The sequence below is a fragment of the Hemibagrus wyckioides genome, linkage group LG09 (assembly GCF_019097595.1).
Source record: "Hemibagrus wyckioides isolate EC202008001 linkage group LG09, SWU_Hwy_1.0, whole genome shotgun sequence".
Lineage (NCBI taxonomy): Eukaryota > Metazoa > Chordata > Actinopteri > Siluriformes > Bagridae > Hemibagrus > Hemibagrus wyckioides.
In genome coordinates, this window is record NC_080718.1 from 18205362 (window position 1) to 18219281 (window position 13920).

Here is a 13920-nt window from a genome sequence, read left to right on the forward strand (position 1 = left end):
TGCCATTTCCATTTCAAATATCTCCAATCGGTTATTTTCCTTCAAAACTCATGAAGTATTCGTATTTGCATGCTTCCTTGCACAGGAAAGTCACCACCTTCTGACTGTGCCCCCGTATAGGTAGCCAATAAAATGTCTCCACTACAGCATGCTTGTCCTATTTCCCATACTTGTTTTGCCAAAGAAAACAATGATGTAATTTCATACATGCTGAGTACAGCATTTTTCTTGCTAAAAATTGTCATTGTTAAATCAGCCATGTAAAGGAGTGTGTGAAGATGTGTGTTGACCTTGGGTGATGGTAATTGTATTATTTTGACTGATACACACTTGACTGTGTCATTACAATAGACATGTGGCCTATTGTCTGAGTCAGTGTGTGGCAATGTGCAGACTGCAGACAGAGTAACTCATCTAATACTAACAATTCCACAAACTTATAACTTCTTGTCGTTTGTTGAACGTTATTAACTTTCCCAATCTCTAGTACTTCAGTGCAAGACGTACTGTTTGTTCTGTCAAGCCCTGAAGGTGTTGCATAATGGACATGATCAATGTGGCCATAACATCTTTTAAAAAGCTTCCAAAACCTGCTCTAATTGCAGCATAATGTTATAAGTGATGCCTGAAGCATGCCTCACAGGCCGGGGATATACTGCTTGCTATTCATTGTTTTCCTCAGAATTTGCACTGTCTGAGCAAGAAGTGAAGTAAGCATCAGTTACAGCTGCAGGATATGGCATGAAGAAAAGGTGAGCTCCTTACCTGCATTGCTGTGGCATGAGGCAGAGGCAGAGTGAGTGTTACTAAAGTAAAAGCTACTAGTTTGCCATCGGAGCAGTTTCAAGATAAAAGTATAAGCAAGAAGAGTGAATAAGTACTTGAAATTAAAGCTGGATCATCCACTCGATCATCCACATCCAGTATGGCTGAAAAAATGTCTAAGCCAAATGACTGACTCCATAATGTACAGAGAAAGAAAGTTAGCTAAATAATTAATATTATGTGCACCAAACCAAGCACCAGCTTCAAGCTAGCAAAATAATGTAATAATGTTAGCTTAGCTTTACATTACATTATGGCCTAACCTACATCTTTAATTATTTAATTATTATTTATTATATAATATTTCAATATTGTTTACCCTCAGCTCTGCTTCTTATCACTTCTTCTTTTACCTTTATAATGATTAGTCTTCAATTTGTAATAGTGTGACCATTCATAATAAACTTGCGTAACTGCTGTAGTGTTATACATTACCTGACAGAGGTTTAGGGGTAGTACTGCATTTTTTCATAGACTTAGTGTTGACCTTTAAGTCACCCCCACCATTATGAGCAGCGAGAGGTGAAGTAAATAAGACTGATTATCTCCTCATCATGGCACCTGTTAGTGGGTGGGATATATTAGGCAACAAGTGAACGTTTTGTCCTCAATGTTGATGTGTTAGAAGCAGGAAAAATGGGCAAGTGTAAGGATTTCAGCAAGTTTGACAAGAGCCAAATTGTCATGGCTAGACGGCTGGATCAGAGCATCTCCAAAACTGCAGCTCTTATGAGGTGTTCCAGGCCTGCAGTGGTCAGAATCTATCAAACGTGAATTGGTGACAGGGTCATGGGTGGCCAAGGCTCACTGATGCACGTGGGGCGTGAAGGCTAGCCTGTGTGGTCCTATCCAGCAGACAAGCTAGAAGTTAATGCTGGTTCTAATAGAAAGCTGTCAGAATACACAGTGCAGGCCAGTTCATGGCTGTTTTGGTAGCAACAGAGGGACCAACACAATATTAGGCAGGTGGTCATAATGTTATGCCTGGTCAGTGTATATAACTAGAATATGTATGTTCTAGCTGTGTAGACAGAATAAAAGAGAACTAACACTGTGGGTTGCAAAACATATCACACAGTTCCTGTGAAATGATGCGTAAGGCAAGAGATGCAACGGACACAGTGATCCTACAGATTGTGTGATGACCTTGGTTTGCTGACACAAACGGCCATTTAAGACTTTTTCCATGTATACAATCTCACAAAACAGTGTGTGTGTGTGTGTGTGTGTGTATTTTATAGTTCATGGAACAGGAAGTGTTTGCAGAACAGGAAGTGAGTGATTAGAATTCAGGGTATGGGCCCTCTGCTGGTGTAGTGATGTCATTGTCTGATGTGACATACACATAGAGCTGATGTGACAGCTGCAGACTTTTCTAATGCTATGGCAGTGTATCAACCCCATCAGCCATCCAGACAATAGTGCAATACAGCTAACATTATAATTATAATTGTCTACTTTTTGCATTCATCTTAGCTAGCAAGATAAATGTATTGCCATGGCTAGGTGAGAAAATACATGCTGACAGTCATCAAAATATTGTTTTTAAATTAGTATGAGTGGACATGTTTGAAATGTTTGTAAGGTGTTTGGGTTCACAGTAAAAGGTATTGCTATAGTTGTGAAGTAAAAAACTAAGCTGACAGAAATATTTATGCTTCATAAAGACTACAAATAGACCATAAACATATACTGTAAATAAAATCATATCTTTTTTGTTACTGGATATTTTTGTTAATATACAGTACTATACAACAACCAGTCTCTTAAAGTGGGTTAATTCTTAATTAAAAAGTAAACATACAGTTTTGTGTTCAAAAACTTTATTGTACAATATTTATTAAACTATAAAAATCACTTTTGTATATCCATAATTTTATGTGTAGGTCAGAAAGGACAAGAATAATGTTTCTATTGGGTTCTATCAGTAAAAGAATATGTGGAGGTAAAACCTACATGAGAACATACAGGAGTTTAAAATGTATTAGTATTGTGTAACTTAAACTGTAGACTCTAGTTAAATACATTGCAGTCATTTTCCATTACCTGAGATGAACTGCTTAATATTCAAAAACAATCAAATGATAAAACAGCTTTTGGATGGATGTTTAAATATCATTCAAATCTGAAAATGTCAAAAACACTTTGCACAAACACTTAGAGTTGTCATTGTGTGCCCAGACAACACCCCCTTGTGCGAAGAATTTCAAAAATCTCAGCAATACACAAAATCACAGTGATGATGGTGAATACGTACATTGCACTGAGGAAGATCGTCTTTTCAAAGTACTCTGGGACCAAACACTTTGTGAAGTTAAAGGCCTTTTGCAGTGAGCTGGCATCACACATGAACACAGGCTGAACCAGAAATCCAAAAAGATGGCTCTGCAACCAAAATGCTGCCACCTCTAGGATCATCCGCAAAAGCACAGATATTATGTAAAACACTGTGTTGACTGGTTGCTCAAGAATGTCCTCTTGGTCCATGTTTTTACATGCTGCATAAAGATGGAACACAGCCCCTGGTATGAGGACTGTTACAAGCTGTAAGGCCCAGAACACCTGTAAGAGGATGGAAAAACATGTTACATTTTTTTGTCATTTCTATAGCACTACTTACATACATACACACACGTTAGATGCTTGTAGTGTTGAAGTGTACCTGAGGCGTTACTGGTCGAAACTGGTTGTAACAGAAGACATTTAGTTCCCTACGGTCAGGGAGACAGCTAAAGTGAAGAGCTTCATTGCCGTAAACTGCAAATCCCAGAACCCCCAGGAAAAACATACGCACAGAGCCAAAGAACAGTGTGTGGAATTGACCAATCACAGTGGGTGGCCGAAGCTAATCCAAAAAAAACAAAACAAAAAAACAACCAAACAATTTACCCAGTGTAATGGCTAAATTGATTTCACTAATGTAGTTTTCAAGACATCCATTAGGAACACCAACTAAAAGCGTCTACTGATAATCATCTAACACCCAAGATGAATGAACCTTATAAACAGTGTACATTGTACAGATTCCTAAATTATCATAAATAACCCAAGTGACCAAAAAATAGAAATATATACATAAACTAGGGCTAGGATTACTTACAAATCCCTCATAGAAGTTCTTTATGTAGTTTAACGACATGATTTCGTCTTTGTCCTGCAAGTTCAGGTACTCTGTGGAGCTTAGCCTTCATGGCCGACCTGTGGCTTTTGTAGAGATCTAACTAACACTCTGCTGCTCTGGGTAACCTTTCGACTGAAGAAAAAACCCCTGCCAGTGCATATTTCCCTTTCATCTTTAGGCATACACAAAAAGCCTGGACATGTGGTCTACACATAATCCCCATTTAACTCTGTCAGCAGGAAAAAAAAAAAACGCCACTGTGTCATGAGCAAAACAGACAATAAAATGACAAGCATTAAAGTAAAATTAAAGCCCTAATCAGATATCTGCTAAAGTGTTATGTGTTCATGAATTCCTTAGAAAAGACCAATGTTAAAATGTTTTTATCTTCAAATAAAAACCTTAATAATTTCATTATTTATATACTACACCCTGTTGGGCATGCATTTTTTTGTTAAACGATAAAGCTAAGCTGTTAAAGATTAAGCAATGATGTTAAAATAATAATTCTTTTAGCTAAAATCTGTTTTTTAGTGAACATACCAGCCCTGGAGTAGAGTTATTTGTCCTTTCCATTCAGCTATAGATTCCCATAATCCATCTCAGAACCTTTTTTTGCAAAAATAAATATCCCAACACACCAATGTCACTCAGTAAATATTCATGGTTCCATGAGGCATGATCATCCCTGATCTGATATCCAGGTGGTATTGTCTGTTCAGAGCAGAGGCTCATGTTGTGAAAGCATCCTATCCTGAGAGAGGGGCAAATGACACGTTATTGCTGCGTCAGTGAAAACAGCAACAAAGGCAGCTGTATTGTTTCACAACCCATTCTAACACATCAGGGAGAACAAATGCAGATAATTAACATACAGAAATAGAGATATTTGTTAAAATGGACTTCATTATTGTGTTAAGAGTAAAAGGTAGTAATTGCAGACAAAGAACTTAAACCATTGACAAATTTATACCAATCAACTTCATTTGCTTAATTACATTATATTTTTTAGGCTTCTGAATGAAAGGGAAGAAGGAAAAGATTCTTGTTTTATCGTATAATGAATGATGTCTTTAGGGGGCATTTTAAAGCTGTAATAATATTGTATAAAAATGCAAAGAAAAATCTGGGAAAAGCTACCTACCTTAATGAGAGTTTGGGTCTGTCAGATAAAAAAAATCCCACAATGCATTCCCTTACACTAACTTTATAACTTAAGTACTATTAATACTATTATCACAAAACAATCATGCTAATTTTGGTAACTTTTGATTGCATCATAACTAATAGGCCTATCAATACAGTACTTTAATTACATAATAAATTAGTCAGCTTGTTCAGAAAATATTATGGATTATTTCAGTATACATATTAAAACCATTTTATGAAACAAAAGCCTAAATTGTTGGAGTGTCCTAACTCTTGTTTGTACCAGAGTGGGTTTGAATAGCATCCTACCAGATTATTTTGAGGTCTGCCTGTGACAGCTGCTGTCTTTGCAGGAACAGGCACTCAGAGCCTTCCTTCACTCCTCTTCTGTCTACTTCACTGCTGCTTCTGGTAAGTACTGTTGGAATTCTCTTTTAAACTCAAGACACCAAATAACTGCACTTGCTATATATTTTTCATAAACGCATTAATTATGCATTTTTTTCAGTCAGATATTTTGTCATCTGTCATTATAGTATAGACCGTTTAACCACTATGTCATGCATGAAGAATGTGAAATGCTTCTCATGGCTTAGAAGTGCATGCCATGTTTGTCTAAGAATGCGCTATGAAGACACATGGTTCGTGTAAAACTACAAGTAGTTTGTATGTAATTTAAAATGTAATGTGTGCCTATAATGTGTGCAGTCTGAAAAGCAAAAAGTTACAAATATTTTGAAAAATGACAAACCAAGTTTAGGTCTAAACGGTAGATAAAATGATAAAATAAAAGAAAAACATGTCAAGGATATGGTCATTGATGCAGAAAGAAATATGCTTGAGAATAATAAATAAGTTGACCATATTAAGAAGATCCTAAAATAGACTGTTGGCCTAGAACAGGTGCCATGTGCCATGTGCTATGCTTGTGACGCCAGGGGGTGATCAGGGGGTGATCAGCCTGGACAGGGGCTAAATTTAACCAAATGAGCAGTGAAAATAAGCAGCGTAACTTCAGGGGTAAACAACCTCAAAGTTTAGAACTGTAACCTAAATGTCTTTTATAAAGCTTCTGCTAGCAGGTCAGTTTTCTGTGCAACAAAAGAAGCTGTCAACACCACCACCGCCACCACCACCACCCCCTCTCAAACAAACAGCATGTCCTTAAACATCCCTATCTTTGTAGAGCTATTCTTGGGATTTTGAGGGTGCTGAGACTTTTTAAACAATGTTTCTCACATGCACAAGAGGTAATTGTTAGTAATACTAAAAACATCCATCATACTAACTTCTGTTACTGGGGCTTACATACTTCATAGTTTAAAGGAACTTACATTTATAAAGTATTTCTCAAAATCTTAGCTTTAGGTGCCAGTGATGAGAACGATTCAGTTTTTAAATAAATTCAGATGTAATGATTTAATGATATAACACAGCTGTCACATCTGAACTCACATCATCTGGGACCCGCCTCCTGTCCAGACATTAGGTTCCTCTCACTGGATTACTGACAGTATCTGTTACTTATTTTGCCCAGTTTTTGCCATTTCCTGTGTGCATTTGCATTTTCTTTTTGTTGACCCTTGTTTTCTAACTTTTGATTATTTTTTCCTCCATTGCTCTTTTGCTTGATTGATTGACCCCTCTGCTTTGTGACAAGACCCCTAAAGTTTAAGTAAACATTTTCTTGTCTTTTCAGTGAATATAAGAATGGAGAACTGTAGCCAGCCTACAGAGGTACAAACGCTTACCAGTGTCCCCATTGTGGATGCTACCCCTGACCTCACTGAGGACCTGAATAAGCAATTAGAGGACATCATCAGTTTTTATCAGGAAGCTGAAAATCCAGCTGAGAATGAGGAGCTGGAGGAAGAGACAGTCACAGACTTAAAAGGGTCTGGAAAGGTCAAAGACCCAAGACTAGAAAAGAAAATGCTGAAAGGCCTTGGTAAGGCAATTGCTGTACCTTGAATGAAAGTCCCACATATCTGAAAAGGTTGATAATTTCTGCACGGTGGAACTATTGTAGTAAAAGTAGTGTGATGTTATAGGAAAATAATCAACAATAGGGTTGTGTGATTTGGCCCAAAGAACGTCATATCTTATTGCTTATAGTCATATTTAATGCTGTGGAAAATTCAAGAAGTTATACAAGTTATATATTGTTATCACATATGTTATAACAACTATAAACAGGCCTTTTCTTATCAGCCATACATTTTCTCTCTCTCATGAAGGTAATAAGACACAAAATATATGCAGCTTGTCATGGTACTGAAAAACACAAAATCCTGCAAACTTTATTTTAATAAGAAAACATTACTTCTGAGTTTACTTCTGTTACAAAGTACTGTTTTAAAAATCAGGTTAGGTGGCACATACACCTCATAAATGGTTGGACAAAATATTAGAAAAATAAACCATGCAGGCTGAACTAATCTCATAGCCATGCTGTTACAGAAAAGTGCTGTGAAATAAAATGATCTACATCTAAACATCTATGTCACCACAGGGAAGGAGGCGATGATTCTTATGCAAAGCCTGAACAAGCTTGGCACTCCAGAGCAGAAACTGGAAGCCCTAATAAAGAAGCATGCAGAGCTGGTGAGCACAGACAACTAAAACCCATGCTGCAGGATGTGCGTTTTATGTTCCTGTGATGTTAAATCATGTCAAGGATAGTCTTGGAGCAGTCATAAATAAACCCTGTATTTGCTGTCCACAGCTTGAGGAATACCGCTCAGACCAGAAGCAGCTGAAGATGCTACAGAAGAAACTGTTGCAGGTGATGAAGGAGAAGGATCAGCTGCAGAGTGAGCATAGTAGAGCGGTCCTGGCACGAAGTAAACTTGAGGGGCTTTGCAGAGAGCTGCAGAGACATAACAAGACACTTAAGGTGTGACCTCATATAGACTTTTGTACAACTGAGTATTTTGAGTGTACAGAAGATGCATATTTACCTGAGCCCCTTTGTCAGGAGGAGACCCTACAGCGATGCCGTGAGGATGACCTGAAGAGAAAGGAGATCACTACTCACTTTCAGAACACTCTTACAGACATCCAGGCCCAGATCGAGGAGCACAGCAACCGCAACAACAAACTGTGCCAAGAGAACAGCGACCTGGCTGAGAAACTCAAAGGCCTCATTGCTAAATATGACCAGCGAGAGGCGGTATGGGACCTTTACCGCACTTACTTTTGGATTAAATGTACGTTTTAGATACAAGAGACCTTACAGGAACCTAGTCCTGTAGCTCACTCACTCACATTTTATAAGATAGAGATTTATTACAGTAGGAAGCAAATAATGATAACCCGTCGTGATATTAGTTGGGAAGGCTAAAATCCTAAAAGTGACTGCATTCGGGGTTTATGATTTGTGTTAATTTGTGATACAGACATCTAAGTCTGTAATGCTCTCAGGGAATCATGTCATGTATTTCCACCAAACCCTAAACATTGTAAACAAAAAAGTTAGCATGTTTATTTAAGCCAAGAAACACTTACAATGTCAGTGGCCCTTTTGTGCAATTTGTATGTTGATTGGAATATTCCCAAAGGCATTTTAATGGGGAAAAAAAGGATGATAAAAAAGGACGATAATTTCTATTTCGCATTCATTACACCAATTTCCACTATTTCTGCAGTTTCTGGATTCAAATGGTCTCTATTACTGTCTCTGACTGTTGCAGAATCTTGAGAAAGTGTTCAAGCATAGAGACCTACAGCAGAAGTTGTTGGAGACCAAACTTGCTCAGGCAAATGCAGTGCTGAAAGATGCTGAAGAGAAGCACAAGCTGGAGAAAGCACATGTAATATTCATGATTTCTGATTGTTCACATGCATAATAATGTTTTACATGTACTTAACTTATACACCTCCCTTTTTTTATTTTCTATATGGACAGTTACTAAAGCAAGCTGCTGAAGCCAAACTACAAGTGACACTTATGAAAGAGCAAGAAACTGACATGAAGGCCCAGGTAAACAGCACCAGATGTTATATTTTTCCAGTTGAATCTTATATAATGGTATTTTAGTTATAAGTTAATACAATGTACCCTCCGTTTACAGATTGCTGTGTATTCCGAGAAGTTTGATGAATTTAAAGGAGCTGTGTCAAAGAGCAGTGGGGTTTATGCCAGCTTCAAACAAGACATAGATAAAGTAGGTATCTATTATTAAAATCTAGTTGCTTAACAAATTAAGGGAATTTGATTTAATTAACTATTACCATCTTTTATTCAACATTTCTGTTGTTCTATGTAACACGAATGTTCATTTTTTTTTTTTTTTAAATCACTAAGCATTTAATATTTATATTTGCAGATGGCAAAAAAGATGAAGAAGCTAGAGAAGGAGGCCAGTTCATGGAAAGCACGGTTTGATGGCTGTAATAAAACTCTCATTGAAATGGTTGCAGATGTAAGACAATATAATATAATATAACAGAATCCTATCATTATTGGTTTTGATAATACCAGTTTTGATAATAACCTTTCATTATGTTCTCCTCGTTCTTTGTAGAAAGCCGTGAAAGAGAAAGAGTTTGAGCTTTTCACTTTAAAGACACAAAAACTGGAGAATCTTTGCAGAGCACTGCAGGAAGAGAGAAAGAGCCTCTATCAGAAGCTACAGGAAAGCCAACCACCCAGTGCTACAGAAGACACAGCAACCAAAGTGGAGGTAGCAGAAGAAATAAAAGACGCCCCTCAGGAAGCAAGGAGCCATGAAGAAGCACTGAGTGAGCCCACTGCTGCTGCAACACCTCTCAGTGAAGAGAATCTTAAGGTGGAAAAGTCCAAACCTGAAGAGGTAGCAGCAACGTTTATAATATCTCACATCTGTGAGCAGGAAGCTCTCCCTGCAGAAGCTAGTGAGGTTTCAGAACACTCCAAAAGCTTACAAGTACCCCAAGAAAGTGCAGAGAACACCACCGATCTGGAGTTTCACCTTGAAGAAGAGATTACATCCACAGAATCACTGTCTGTTAAAAATCAAGAAATTAGAGACAAGGAAATGGAGGCTGTTGACTAAACTTCTTGACTAAAAAATAACCTTTTATTACATACTAAAGCTGTGATTAAAAAAAATAAACATGTTGCCCAAGTGACTGCAACTAAAAGAGTTTTGACTTTTCATTTCTTGAGAGCAAAATTGTAGCTACTGTTTATTAGTCTACTGCAAATAAACCTCTGCAGGACTGGTCAGCTGCAATTGACTTGCTCTGAATTTTCACTGCAATAGTTTTTATAATGTAGTTTAAAGGTCTGACACTGTACCAAGCCGTCTATCTACAAACGTGTGTACTTAGCATGAACTGTTCTAAAAATACAGCACGGGGTTAAGGAAACAGTAGGCACGTGATGCATGAGTTGTTGACAGGAACAAACGATGAAAACTTGAAGAAAGTCTTGAAAAGTCTTTATCGTGACAAAAGATTAAGTTGAAGAATTCTTTAAAAAAGTATAAATATAAATATTTTTTGGTCAAAGCAAAAATGTTGGAATTAATTTCCAAATGAATATTAGAATCCTGATTGTTTTTTTAACAAACAATTCAACCTTCAGACTTTTAGAAAAAGGAATATTGCTAACTCTACCTTGATGTATACATATGGCACACCGTGTCAGGCAATCTGTAGCAGGTAATCACATACTAATATTTTATAAAGAGTAAATGTTTTTAAAGTAATGGATGTTGAAAAATGTGCGTGCCTGACTTCAAACTAGAGAGCTAAAACTATTAACATATGCGTACATGTGTTAAACAGGTACCTGTAAAGAAATCTGTGCAATGTTTACAGAGGAACACGTGCTTAGTGACTGCAGAGAGTTTGGTACAATACTGTGAAGTCTGCTCAATGTCAGTGCTACAACCAAAGTACTGATGAATGACACAGTTAGAAATTGTTACCATTATTAACAAACTATATGTTTACAATGTAGCATGAATCAATGTTTATTGAATACCAAATACACAGGAGCTGCAGAAAATCTTTTTTCACCGTCTCACACATTTGCCCTAGGCTTTGAAAATAAGACATAATGTTTGAGCTAACACTTATAACTTATTACGCTTATAAATTGCTATTTTTCTAAAGAATAATTAGAAACAGCATGTAACAAGACTCAGATGTGTGTAAAATCTCTAAAATTATAATCACGCAGTTAATGGGATCAAGCAGTTGATTTTTGTCTTTTTAACCATTGCTCTAACACTGATTATAAACATTGCAGATATGGAGGTATAGGACTGTGCATAGTTGTCATTTTGTCACTTTAGCATACACCGATCAGGCATAACATTATGATCACTGACAGGCAAAGTGAATACCACCGATTATCTCCTCATCATGGCACCTGTTAATGGGTGGGATATATTAGATTAGATTAGATTCAACTTTATTGTCATTGTGCAGAGTACGTGTACAGAGCCAATGAAATGCAGTGAACATTTTATCTTAAAAGTTGATGTGTTAGAAGCAGGAAAAATGGACAAGCGTAAGGATTTGAGCGAGTTTGACAAGGGCCAAATTGTGATGGATCAGAGCATCTCCAAAACTGCAGCTCTTGTGGGGTGTTGCCGGTCTGCAGTGGTCAGTACCTATCGAAAGTATCCATTAAGTCCTGTAAGTCCTTTAAGTCCTGTAAGTATCCTTTAAGTCATTAAGTCTTTAAGTCACTTAAGTCCTGTAAGTTGCGAGGTGGGGCCCATAGGCACACTTTCAGGGATCTAGTGGAGTCCATGCCTCGACGGGTCAGGGCTGTTTTGGCAGCAAAAGGGGACAAACACAATATTAGGCAGGTGTTCATAATGTTATGCCTGATCAGTGTACATCTCATTATTTTCAGCAAGTCCTTAAAAATGCAAATAGTTATAACTGTTATATATGAAATATTTACATAGCACTTTTATATTGTTTGTTGATTTCGTCTCTATAAATATAAATGATGACAGTATGCACAGCACAACTCTGTCAAGTAGTTACATTTTATATTAGTTAATATACAATACATCAACATTTATTTTGCTGATAGAACTGCACTACCATTTGCTCCTGTTCTCGAGTTTCGATAGAACCACGGCGTATCTTTCTAATTTCATTAATGGCATCAATCCCACTGATTTTTCTTTTCTTCACCAAGTAGCAGGCTAACATAGTTCCGGTTCTTCCGAAACCATGCAAACAGTGCACAGCGACCCCCTAAAAACAAGAAGAAGATCCCAAGTTAGAAAACAGGAATATCAGTAATAAGTCAGAAATCAGAATGTTTTCATGATAGATTAGGCTTCGATTTAGATTTTTTTACCTCTCCTTTCGAATTGGCCTCCTCCACTATGGACAAGAAGCGTTTGATTTGATCAAAAGTTGGCGCACAGAAGTCATGTATTCTGATGTGATGCAAAGTCAACTCTGGACAAGTGTCATGGTAAGGGGGCTTTCTTTCAGACAAAGTGATTAAGTGTTTGATTCCGTTATTTAGCAGAAACTGATAATGGGCTGTCATCCTTGGCATCCCTAGTCCAGCTAATTTTTGTGGTTCAACCCATGAAAAGTTGGGAGGTGGAGCAGCTGCCATTCTTCTCAAGGGTCCACGCTAACCTGTAAACCCAGATTTATACAGTATCAGTTTTAAAACCACTTTTATATACAGCACAAATAAATTCACTGCACTTATTACTTAAAATCCTATGGCTTGGATAGGTTCTCATATTATTGATACACTGCTGTCAATCATATAGAGACAGGAAGAGTGCGACTCCACAAATTTCTGGCCTCCACCACTATTAACCCTCGGTTTTCCCTGCTGACCTCAACACATCAATATATAAAACTATATTTCTTCACTTACTCTAAAATGATTTTTTTTATGCTTACACGTTTATATTAAAGCAGACTGAAAATTCCACTGAACAATGGCATGATTTAAATATATAATATCTGTAAATATTCTGATGTATTCAGCCAACTTAACATTCAGTTCACTTCAGCTGGGTTGTATAGAGAGGATGTTTTGCCTTTAGTAATGAAACACGGTGATTAAACATAATTATCGTTGCTATTAGATTAATGCAATTGCAACTAAAGTCACCAGCTTGTTCTCCATAATCTCCTAAAAAATATTATTAACCAGAACCATCCAATTTGTTAACACATTTACTTGACATTTCTAAGTATACAATACTCCCACTGCTTAGCTACGAAGTTAGCCATTTAGCTCGCTAGCTAGTTTTTTTCATTTAACTAGTCACAGTTTAGACATTAGGCTACCGTGTATAGCAGCTAAGCTAGTTACGTGAAATTAACTAGATATCTTAACTTACCTCAGCTGTTTTCTGATGACCGCCCTTTCGCCTTTCGCTTTCAACAGGTTTTATATTTACCTACATGTCTAATGTTAAGCACGCTCCAAATAACCATATACACTCATACGAATGAGCAGCCGTACAGTATATTCGGAACCACTTGCTACGCAGCTAAGCTAGCCAGCTTGCTAGCATGTAGCTAAAAATACTCGCTGATCATTGTCTCCGGTCGTTACTAAGCAAAGTTAAATATGAAATGCAGAATAGATCAGTTTCATGATTTAAAGCCGGGCTAGACTAACAGACAACGACATATGAATTATACACATGCGTTGAAATCATCTGTAATATGAAAAGCTACTCCCAACATGTCAGGATGGCCGAGCGGTCTAAGGCGCTGCGTTCAGGTCGCAGTCTCCCCTGGAGGCGTGGGTTCGAATCCCACTTCTGACAACATATGTTTTTCTTTTAATTACTTCGTCAGCCGCTTCAGACTAATAATTCTTTTATTTTTTA

At 37.3% G+C, this 13920-nt stretch overlaps 3 protein-coding genes and 1 non-coding gene across 4 annotated transcripts; 2 read left to right on the forward strand and 2 right to left on the reverse strand.

Moving 5' to 3' along the window:
- Nucleotides 1-2991: 2991 nt before the first annotated feature.
- On the reverse strand, nucleotides 2992-3964 carry LOC131359866 (gap junction epsilon-1 protein). The gene is made up of 3 exons (XM_058400040.1): nucleotides 3926-3964; nucleotides 3488-3670; nucleotides 2992-3387 (listed from the first exon to the last, which is right to left on the reverse strand). The coding sequence occupies exons 1-3, from the start codon at nucleotides 3962-3964 to the stop codon at nucleotides 2992-2994; spliced, it is 618 nt and encodes a 205-aa protein (XP_058256023.1).
- Nucleotides 3965-5419: 1455 nt separating this feature from the next.
- On the forward strand, nucleotides 5420-10223 carry txlnbb (taxilin beta b). The gene is made up of 10 exons (XM_058398355.1): nucleotides 5420-5506; nucleotides 6795-7043; nucleotides 7608-7699; nucleotides 7821-7991; nucleotides 8073-8267; nucleotides 8788-8907; nucleotides 9003-9077; nucleotides 9169-9261; nucleotides 9424-9519; nucleotides 9622-10223. Exons 2-10 carry the CDS (start codon nucleotides 6806-6808, stop codon nucleotides 10129-10131), a joined length of 1590 nt encoding a protein of 529 aa, XP_058254338.1. The 5' UTR covers nucleotides 5420-5506; nucleotides 6795-6805; the 3' UTR covers nucleotides 10132-10223.
- Nucleotides 10224-10417: 194 nt separating this feature from the next.
- Nucleotides 10418-13798, reverse strand: dusp23b (dual specificity phosphatase 23b). Its single transcript, XM_058398356.1, has 3 exons — nucleotides 13423-13798; nucleotides 12408-12700; nucleotides 10418-12301 (listed from the first exon to the last, which is right to left on the reverse strand). The coding sequence occupies exons 2-3, from the start codon at nucleotides 12675-12677 to the stop codon at nucleotides 12113-12115; spliced, it is 459 nt and encodes a 152-aa protein (XP_058254339.1). The 5' UTR covers nucleotides 12678-12700; nucleotides 13423-13798; the 3' UTR covers nucleotides 10418-12112.
- trnal-cag (transfer RNA leucine (anticodon CAG)) lies at nucleotides 13775-13857 on the forward strand. The gene has a single exon. It is a non-coding gene; the product is annotated as a tRNA-Leu (tRNA).
- The last annotated feature ends 63 nt before the right edge of the window (nucleotides 13858-13920 follow it).